Consider the following 10,543-nt stretch of genomic DNA (forward strand, 5'->3'; position numbering starts at 1 on the left):
TCGAGTGGATCATTTCTTAAGTGGTCATCCTTATTCAAACTATGGAAATAAGTGTGCATCGTTTCACTCCACTTCAAGTAATTAGTACAATTAAGTCTATGCTTTGTGATATTAGTCATCACCGAAACCATAACAGTAGCTACGTGATAAGGGATTGGATCCCTAACTTCGCCCCAAAAGCTAGCTCGTAGAGGAAGGACTGAACCCAGCCTTAAACACTCGCGCAGAATGTACTCCGTGAGCGATGTGGGATGCATCATCCCCACCCCCATAAGACCCGACTGCCTTAGTTGATGTTCTGACTCTAATATCCTCAATTTTGTAGTTCTTTCTATTTTAGCTTTTTCGATGAATTCGGTTATTCGAATAAAAGGAAAACTTAAAATAATGGGAAACACTATAGATTGAGGATATTAATATTAATTAAATGAAACATTAATTGATCTTTACAAATCCATGTGAAAGCTTAAAGGAAATCAAAAATGAGTTGAAAGATGAATGACTTCTCGGTAAAGCACGATTTTACCTGAAAAGCCTGAAAAACGGTAATTTCCGTACGATTTTTACCAAGTGGAGTTTAGAATATTAAATACACTTGGTTTATACCTAATAGGACTAAAGTAAAATGATTAAAAAGATTAGAGTGCCAAAGGATGAAGGGAAAACAAAAGGGAGGATTATAGTGCAATTTGCATTTAAAGGACATGGAAGGAATTTTTAATAAAGTTTATTATATAATTTTATTGAAGAAGAGGAAAGAACCACGACACTTCACTCATTGTTGCAGGCCAAACCGTTCAAGAAGAGAGGAGGAGGGTTTTGAGTCAAAACCAAGCAAAAAGAAGGTGAAAATCAAAGAATTTTCAAGTAATTCTTAAGAAAAGGTTAGTTATTTTCACTTCCTCCTTCATTTCTATGGATTACTTTTTGAATTCCATGAACTTTGAAGTGAGGTGCTTGTTTGTGTAATCTGATTTGGTGAAGATGAAGTGATGAGAAGTGATTTAAGGTGATTTAAGATGATTGAAAGTAGTTATGCATGAATTCAAAGTCTAAGTTGCATAAGTCACCAAGATGGATGATTTTGAGTTTGGTTTTGATATTCTATGAACTATGGACTCTGCTATATCTTATATTATGATGTTATTTCAGTAATAGAAGAGTTGGATTGCATGAATTTGTGCTGGAAGTGAGTTGAGAATACTTAAATAAACTTATCATTGTTGGACATGTTACAGTTATGCTGCCTGACATTCAGCTTCTGTAATTGACCTATTTGACTAAGCAAATGAACTCCAAAATTTATGAAATTTGATATGGAGATAGGCTGAGATGTTGGGTAGGTCGTGTTAAAATTTAAAGGCCATTGGATAAAAGGAAATGGAGTTATAAGTAAATCACTGCAGGCTGCTCAGCATGAGAAAAACTGAACTTCAGATTCTATAATTATGTCATTTAAAAATTCAAATGAGCTTTAAAAATTATGAAATTTTCCAGAACAGTACCCTAAGATGTTTGGAACATGCTGTCAAAATTTCAGGGCAATTGAATATGGGGAATTCAAGATATAGTCAACGCAATGCCAGCTACTCAAATGCTGACATTCTGCATTTCATAAACCTTGAACGAATTTAGCATGCTATTCACTTCTATTGTTTTCATTGTTAGTATTTTGTGTCTAGGATGTGGTTAAGTGTTGGATATGAAGTGTTTCATGCTTAAACTCAGATCATATAACACTTGGACAAGTATAGTGAAAATGAAAGAAAAAGCATGAGACTACATTCTAATGCTTAATTTACATTCTTATAGAAGTGCATGTGTGTACATTGTGTAGTATGATCTTAATGTGAGTATTAATATCATGCTACAGCTGCTGAGAGAAAGGGAGTTGAGGAGAGGGTGATTACTAGAGGAAAAGGGCTAGGGGAGCCATCTAGTTCAGGTTAGTGTATATTATTCCTTTCCTACTTTTATTTAAACAAAATGAAATTGATTTTGCAAAATATTTTCAATGGATTTGCTTTATGAATTATAATTATATTCATAAGTTTTTAAAGAGGAAAAAGATTATTTTGAAAGCATACGACCGAATGATATTTGTAAATGAATTTTATGATTCTTATACTATGAAAGAGGAGGACGTTGGCCAATTGATATCTGTAGTATGAGGGGTGGCCGTGATTGAATGTTTTTAGCAGTGGTTGTGAAATGAAATATTGTCCATTGTGATTTTGATATTAGTACATAAATGGAATGGTTTAAAAGTCTTACAGCTGATATAGATATGGTTATTACCCCGAATATCATTTCATTTGTTGAAGTTGATATTACGATCGATTGAACATGGATATCATCACTAGATGATATATGATTGATATGAAATTCTCGCTCCATGTTGAGGTTGTAGATTGCTCCCTCTTCTGTTGAAATCATATCACAGATTGAGGTTGTAGATAGCAGGTCTAGATGTGCACATTAGACACTGATGGCCCTCAGAATTGACTCTATAAAAGCTGTAAAGACTATATTATGAATTGATGATTTAAATGGTATTGATTTATTTTGTTTCTTATTTTCTTTACCATGGTGGATTTATGAATTGTCATTCCTTATTATTTTTATTAGTACACCACTAAGCTATATGCTTAGCGATAGTTGCTTTTGTACTATCGCAGGTAAAGGAAAGGAAAAAGAACCAAGAGAGGATCATTTTTATTTGATGTAGATAGTATGCTACTAATGTAGCTATTGTATATTTGACTTCTTTTGGAATATGTATGATGTATTAAACATTAACAGATCATTTATGTATATTTGAGCAGATTCATGTAAATTATGATTGTATGAATTTGAAAATTTATAGTCTATTAAAGTAATTAATTTCTATTATGTATCTAAGATTTGAACAGGACTCCAATATGTAATTAAATCATCCATGGACTTATGGATTATGGAACCATTTTATTTTATGTTTTTTTTTTATAATATGTTTAAGAAATTATATTGAAATTAATATCTACCAAAAGAAGTTATATATATTTAATAACTAAATTATTTTGCTACAAGATATAAAAATGAAGGAATTAAAAGGATTAAGTCCCTTGTAGTATACTTAGTAAGCATTTATAAGAATTAAGTGCTTATTAATTATATTACGGGCGACATGCCATGTCTTACAGTAGGGTAAGGTGTGACATGTTTATTTTGGTATCAGAGCCAGGTTTAATTGCATATTGGATTATATTTTTACTGAATATAAATGTGTGAAATGTAATCTGCTCAAATATGACATGCCTGTTAATTGTTGGATATCTACATCATACAATATTCTAGTACGATGCATGGTTTTCTGTGATAATATACAGAGAGCGTGTTATTTTTGATCGATAGTATGGAGGGTGTTAGTCGGGGAGATAATTTTAATCCGCTTGAGGAGCAATCTGAAGCGAGACAGGAAGAGCGTGGTAATGCTCCCGAGCATGCTGATGTCCCTGTTGCACCAGCTGCTGACCCTATAGCCCAGCAGATGGCTGCGTTATTGAGACAAATGGCGGGTAACTTACAGCAACAGCAGCAGCTAGTTAGACAGTATGATAAGTTGGTTAAGTATGGGGCCACAGAGTTTTCAGGCACCACTGACCCGATGGTAGCTGAGCAGTGGCTAGAGAGGATTGATAGGGTTTTCCTAAAACTCCAGTGTGATGATGCTGACGATTATGCAGTCTCTTTACTTCAGGAAGATGCATATGAGTGGTGGAAGACAGTTCCTAGGAGCAGAGTGCAGCCACCAGTTCTGACTTGGACAGACTTCCTGAGGGAGTTTAAGAAAAAGTATGTTCCATCTAGCTATGTGGATGCCAGAATAGAGGAGTTTCTGCAGCTCTCATAGGACTGTACCTGAGTATGAGAGGGAGTTTACTCGGTTGAGTTATTATGCTGGGAGGATGTTAGTTACAGGTAGGGACAGGTGCAAGAGATTTGAACAGGGATTGAAGCCCAGTATTAAGAGTCATGTGATCGGTTTTGAACATGAGAATTTTTCTGCATTGGTATCACAAGCTTTGAATCAGGAGAAAGTTGATCTAGAAAAGGCTACAGAGGAGAAGAGTGTCAGGAGGACTTTCCCAGTGGCTAGTAGCTCTAGTAGTAAAAAGAGGAGATTCTTCAGTCCATTTCCTCCTAGATCTAGCAGTGTGAGGCCACAGAGCCAGAGACAGTTCAGACCACCATTGCCACCTCCACGAGCTCCTCCAGTTACTCGTAGTTGTGTTCATTGTGGTAAATATCATGGCGGAGTGTGTAAGTTGACCACAGGAGCATGTTTTAACTGTGGTGAGGTTGGACACTTTGTGAGGGATTGCCCTAAACCGAGAACGACTACAGCATATACAGCTACAGGGGGATCGATTCAAAGACCAGCTGCTAGTTATGGATCTTCTCAGTCTTCAGGCAGAGGTAGGGGCAGCGGTAGAGGTAGCATGTCGGGTAGTCAGGGGACAGTGAATCAACTAGAGCCTATTGGTGTACCAGCTAGAGTTTATGCTATGAGGCAGAGGCAGGATGCAGATTCAGCTGATGTAGTGACTGGTATATTTCCTTTATTTAATCATGATGTTTATGTATTGTTTGATCCTGAATCATCTCACTCTTATATTAGTGCTGAGATTTCTTGCTATGCATCTGTTCCTTCTTTGAGATTGGGGTATGAAGTGCTTGTCTCGAGTCCATTAGGACAAGAAGTTATTGTTAACAAATTATATCCTGATTGCCCACTCATAATCCAAGATCATGTATTCCCTTCTGATTTAGTTGAGATGCCTTTCGGAGATTTTGATGTTATTTTGGGCATGGATTGGTTAAAAAAATATCAAGCAGTGGTTGATTGTGACCTTAAGAAGATACTATTTAAACTGCCAGAATATATAGATGTGGTGATACAGGGTGAGAGACAGATACTTCCTTCATCTGTGATAACTGCAGCTTTAGCTCAGAAATTGATCCGTCATGGGTGTGAGGCATACCTAGCTCACATTGTGGACACAAGGGTAGGTACTCCTAGTCTTAAGGACATTCCTACTGTGTGTGACTTTCCAGATATTTTTCCAGAAGAGTTACCAATATTGCCGCCAGAAAGGGAAGTTGAATTTGAGATTGAGGTTATGACAGGGACTCAACCGATCTCCATTACTCCTTACAGGATGGCTCCTGCTGAATTAAAAGAATTGAAGGCACAATTACAGGAATTGCTTGATAAGGGGTTTATTCGTCCTAGTGTGTCACCATGGGGAGCTCCAGTGCTATTTGTAAAGAAGAAAGATGGTGGTTTACGGTTGTGCATCGATTACCGTCAGTTGAATAAGGTCACAGTCAAGAATAAGTATCCTTTGCCAAGGATTGATGATCTCTTTGATCAGCTTCAAGGTGCTTCTGTATTCTCTAAGATAGATTTGAGATCGGGGTATTATCAACTCAGAGTTAAAGGGCAGAGTATTCCTAAGACGGCATTCAGGACTCGCTATGGCCATTATGAGTTTCTAGTTATGCCATTCGGATTAACTAATGCTCCAGCAGCATTCATGGCTTTGATGAACACGATCTTCAAACCTTACCTTGACCAATTTGTTGTGGTTTTTATTGATGACATTCTGGTATATTTCAAAGATAGAGAAGAGCATGATAAGCACCTAAGAATTATTTTTCAAACTCTTCGAGAAAAACAACTTTATGCTAAGTTTTCTAAATGTGAATTCTGGTTAGCACAAGTTGCTTTTCTTGGTCATATTGTATCTGCAGAGGGTATTGCAGTGGATCCTGGTAAGATTGAGGCTATTTCCAGTTGGAAGCCACCAAAGAATGTTTCAGAGATTCGTAGTTTCTTGGGTTTGGCTGGCTATTATCGCAAGTTTGTTAAGGGATTTTCTATCATTGCTTTGCCCTTAACTCAACTATTACGGAAGAACGTTAGGTTTGAATGGACAGATAAATGTCAGGAGAGCTTTGATAAGCTGAAGAAGTGCTTGACTGAAGTGCCAGTTTTGACTTTACCTATTCCAAGTAAAGAGTTTACTGTTTATAGTGATGCTTCTCATAATGGCTTAGGTTGTGTGTTGATGCAGGATAGAAATGTTATTGCTTACGCATCACGCCAACTTAAACCACATGAGAGGAATTATCCTACACATGATTTGGAACTTGCAGCCATTGTATTTGCATTGAAGATATGGAGACATTATCTTTATGGTGAGAAATGCTATATCTTCACAGATCATAAAAGTTTAAAGTATCTGGGTACTCAAAGGGAGTTGAATTTGCGACAGAGACGATGGCTTGAGTTGATAAAAGATTATGACTGTATTATCGATTATCAGCCAGGGAAAGCTAATGTGGTAGCAGATGCATTGAGCCGTAAGATTATTGCTAACCTCAGGACGACAGCGTTATCTCTAGTCCATGATCTACGGTCTATTAATGCTAAGTTTGAGAAGATTTCTGACAATTGGGTGTTAGCTAATCTTCAGGTGAATCCTTTATTGATTGATCAGATTCGAACAGCAATATTGACGGATGATGACTATCAAAAGATTCTTTCAGAGGCACAAGATGGTAAACGACCAGATTTTTCTGTCAGTAGAGATGGGTTATTACTATTTCAGGACCGGTTATATGTTCCGTCAGATTTAGATTTGAGACATCTCATCTTGAAGGAAGCACATGATTCTCCATTTTCTATGCATCCGGGCGGGACCAAGATGTATAGGGATTTGAAGAGGAACTATTGGTGGACTGGTATGAAGAAAGATATTGCTGAATTTGTAGCTAAATGCCTAACGTGTCAACAAGTCAAGGCAGAACATCAAGTACCAGCAGGATTACATCATCCACTTCAGATTCCAGAATGGAAATGGGAAAGAGTGACTATGGATTTTCTAATGGGACTTCCACTTACCCAGAAGAAACATGATGCAGTTTGGGTTATTGTAGATAGATTGACGAAGAGTGCTCATTTCCTACCTGTAAGATCAGACTATAGTTTAGAGAAGTTGGCAGAAATGTATATTGGTGAAATAGTTAGACTACATGGAGTGCCAGTATCCATTGTTTCTGATAGAGATCCAAGATTCACATCTAGATTTTGGGCTAGTTTACAGAAAGCCCTGGGCACTAGATTGAATTTTAGTACTGCATTCCATCCTCAGACAGATGGTCAATCTGAGAGGATTATTCAAATATTGGAGGATATGCTTCGAGCTTGTGTTCTTGAGTTTGAAAGTAGTTGGGATAACTATTTGCCTTTGATAGAATTTGCTTATAATAACAGTTACCAGACCAGTATCGGAATGCCTCCATATGAAGCTTTATATGGTAGAAAATGTAGGACACCTCTATGTTGGGATGAAGTTGGTGAAAGGCAATTACTAGGTCCTGAAATTATTCAACAAACAGAAGAAAAGATCAAAGTAATTAAAGAAAGATTGAAGGCGGCGACAGATCGACAAAAGTCATATGTGGATCTAAAGAGAAGAGATATAGAGTATAAGGTGGGTGATAAAGTATTCCTTAAGGTTTCCCCTTGGAAGCGTGTTATGAGATTTGGTAGAAAGGGAAAATTAAGTCCTCGTTTCATAGGACCTTATGAAATACTTGAGAGGATTGGTCCATTGGCATATAGGTTAGCCTTACCACCAGACCTCGATAAGATTCATAATGTTTTCCATGTTTCTACGCTTCGGCGATATAGATCGGACCCTTCACATATATTGCCTTTAGAATCAATTGAAGTTAATCGAGACGTCACATATGATGAAGAACCAGTGGCTATCCTAGCTAAGGAAATTAAGCAACTTCGGAATAAACAGATTCCCCTAGTTAAGGTGTTATGGCGAAGCCACTCCAGAGAAGAGGCTACTTGGGAACATGAAGAAGATATGAGAAGACAACATCCACAATTATTCAGAGATCTATAACAGGTAAAATTTCGAGACGAAATTTCTTTAAGGAGGGAAGAGTTGTAATATCCTCAATTTTGTAGTTCTTTCTATTTTAGCTTTTTCGATGAATTCGGTTATCCGAATAAAAGGAAAACTTAAAATAATGGGAAACACTATAGATTGAGGATATTAATATTAATTAAATGAAACATTAATTGATCTTTACAAATCCATGTGAAAGCTTAAAGGAAATCAAAAATGAGTTGAAAGATGAATGACTTCTCGGTAAAGCACGATTTTACCTGAAAAGCCTGAAAAACGGTAATTTCCGTACGATTTTTACCAAGTGGAGTTTAGAATATTAAATACACTTGGTTTATACCTAATAGGACTAAAGTAAAATGATTAAAAAGATTAGAGTGCCAAAGGATGAAGGGAAAACAAAAGGGAGGATTATAGTGCAATTTGCATTTAAAGGACATGGAAGGAATTTTTAATAAAGTTTATTATATAATTTTATTGAAGAAGAGGAAAGAACCACGACACTTCACTCATTGTTGCAGGCCAAACCGTTCAAGAAGAGAGGAGGAGGGTTTTGAGTCAAAACCAAGCAAAAAGAAGGTGAAAATCAAAGAATTTTCAAGTAATTCTTAAGAAAAGGTTAGTTATTTTCACTTCCTCCTTCATTTCTATGGATTACTTTTTGAATTCCATGAACTTTGAAGTGAGGTGCTTGTTTGTGTAATCTGATTTGGTGAAGATGAAGAGATGAGAAGTGATTTAAGGTGATTTAAGATGATTGAAAGTAGTTATGCATGAATTCAAAGTCTAAGTTGCATAAGTCACCAAGATGGATGATTTTGAGTTTGGTTTTGATATTCTATGAACTATGGACTCTGCTATATCTTATATTATGATGTTATTTCAGTAATAGAAGAGTTGGATTGCATGAATTTGTGCTGGAAGTGAGTTGAGAATACTTAAATAAACTTATCATTGTTGGACATGTTACAGTTATGCTGCCTGACATTCAGCTTCTGTAATTGACCTATTTGACTAAGCAAATGAACTCCAAAATTTATGAAATTTGATATGGAGATAGGCTGAGATGTTGGGTAGGTCGTGTTAAAATTTAAAGGCCATTGGATAAAAGGAAATGGAGTTATAAGTAAATCACTGCAGGCTGTTCAGCATGAGAAAAACTGAACTTCAGATTCTATAATTATGTCATTTAAAAATTCAAATGAGCTTTAAAAATTATGAAATTTTCCAGAACAGTACCCTAAGATGTTTGGAACATGCTGTCAAAATTTCAGGGCAATTGAATATGGGGAATTCAAGATATAGTCAACGCAATGCCAGCTACTCAAATGCTGACATTCTGCATTTCATAAACCTTGAACGAATTTAGCATGCTATTCACTTCTATTGTTTTCATTGTTAGTATTTTGTGTCTAGGATGTGGTTAAGTGTTGGATATGAAGTGTTTCATGCTTAAACTCAGATCATATAACACTTGGACAAGTATAGTGAAAATGAAAGAAAAAGCATGAGACTACATTCTAATGCTTAATTTACATTCTTATAGAAGTGCATGTGTGTACATTGTGTAGTATGATCTTAATGTGAGTATTAATATCATGCTACAGCTGCTGAGAGAAAGGGAGTTGAGGAGAGGGTGATTACTAGAGGAAAAGGGCTAGGGGAGCCATCTAGTTCAGGTTAGTGTATATTATTCCTTTCCTACTTTTATTTAAACAAAATGAAATTGATTTTGCAAAATATTTTCAATGGATTTGCTTTATGAATTATAATTATATTCATAAGTTTTTAAAGAGGAAAAAGATTATTTTGAAAGCATACGACCGAATGATATTTGTAAATGAATTTTATGATTCTTATACTATGAAAGAGGAGGACGTTGGCCAATTGATATCTGTAGTATGAGGGGTGGCCGTGATTGAATGTTTTTAGCAGTGGTTGTGAAATGAAATATTGTCCATTGTGATTTTGATATTAGTACATAAATGGAATGGTTTAAAAGTCTTACAGCTGATATAGATATGGTTATTACCCCGAATATCATTTCATTTGTTGAAGTTGATATTACGATCGATTGAACATGGATATCATCACTAGATGATATATGATTGATATGAAATTCTCGCTCCATGTTGAGGTTGTAGATTGCTCCCTCTTCTGTTGAAATCATATCACAGATTGAGGTTGTAGATAGCAGGTCTAGATGTGCACATTAGACACTGATGGCCCTCAGAATTGACTCTATAAAAGCTGTAAAGACTATATTATGAATTGATGATTTAAATGGTATTGATTTATTTTGTTTCTTATTTTCTTTACCATGGTGGATTTATGAATTGTCATTCCTTATTATTTTTATTAGTACACCACTAAGCTATATGCTTAGCGATAGTTGCTTTTGTACTATCGCAGGTAAAGGAAAGGAAAAAGAACCAAGAGAGGATCATTTTTATTTGATGTAGATAGTATGCTACTAATGTAGCTATTGTATATTTGACTTCTTTTGGAATATGTATGATGTATTAAACATTAACAGATCATTTATGTATATTTGAGCAGATTCATGTAAA

At 35.8% G+C, this 10,543-nt stretch overlaps 2 protein-coding genes and 1 long non-coding RNA gene across 3 annotated transcripts; all 3 read left to right on the plus strand.

Annotated features, from left to right (window-relative positions):
• Positions 1-379: 379 nt before the first annotated feature.
• Positions 380-2,836, plus strand: LOC149497674 (uncharacterized). Its single transcript, XR_016320152.1, has 3 exons — positions 380-884; positions 1,874-1,945; positions 2,679-2,836. It is a non-coding gene; the product is annotated as an uncharacterized LOC149497674 (long non-coding RNA).
• Positions 2,837-3,947: 1,111 nt separating this feature from the next.
• LOC149497675 (uncharacterized) lies at positions 3,948-7,315 on the plus strand. The gene is made up of 4 exons (XM_089719250.1): positions 3,948-5,268; positions 5,485-6,370; positions 7,145-7,264; positions 7,303-7,315. The coding sequence occupies exons 1-4, from the start codon at positions 3,948-3,950 to the stop codon at positions 7,313-7,315; spliced, it is 2,340 nt and encodes a 779-aa protein (XP_089575376.1).
• LOC149497676 (uncharacterized) lies at positions 7,285-10,543 on the plus strand. The gene is made up of 3 exons (XM_089719570.1): positions 7,285-8,591; positions 9,581-9,652; positions 10,386-10,543. Exon 1 carries the CDS (start codon positions 7,341-7,343, stop codon positions 7,965-7,967), a length of 627 nt encoding a protein of 208 aa, XP_089575696.1. The 5' UTR covers positions 7,285-7,340; the 3' UTR covers positions 7,968-8,591; positions 9,581-9,652; positions 10,386-10,543.

The sequence above is a fragment of the Jatropha curcas genome, chromosome 3 (assembly GCF_041381405.1).
Source record: "Jatropha curcas cultivar XTBG-Jc1 chromosome 3, XTBG_Jcur_1.0, whole genome shotgun sequence".
Classification (NCBI taxonomy): Eukaryota; Viridiplantae; Streptophyta; class Magnoliopsida; order Malpighiales; family Euphorbiaceae; genus Jatropha; species Jatropha curcas.

Bases quoted from the DNA above. Each gene is read 5' to 3' on its own strand.
- LOC149497675 (XM_089719250.1), top strand. From the start codon at position 3,948: ATGTTAGTTACAGGTAGGGACAGGTGCAAGAGATTTGAACAGGGATTG. The intron at 5,269-5,484 runs GTCCTAGTGTGT...TCAGAGTTAAAG, and splicing joins GCTTGATAAGGGGTTTATTC to GGCAGAGTATTCCTAAGACG. The intron at 6,371-7,144 runs GCCAGGGAAAGC...ATTTTGGGCTAG, and splicing joins GACTGTATTATCGATTATCA to TTTACAGAAAGCCCTGGGCA.
- LOC149497676 (XM_089719570.1), top strand. From the start codon at position 7,341: ATGCCTCCATATGAAGCTTTATATGGTAGAAAATGTAGGACACCTCTA.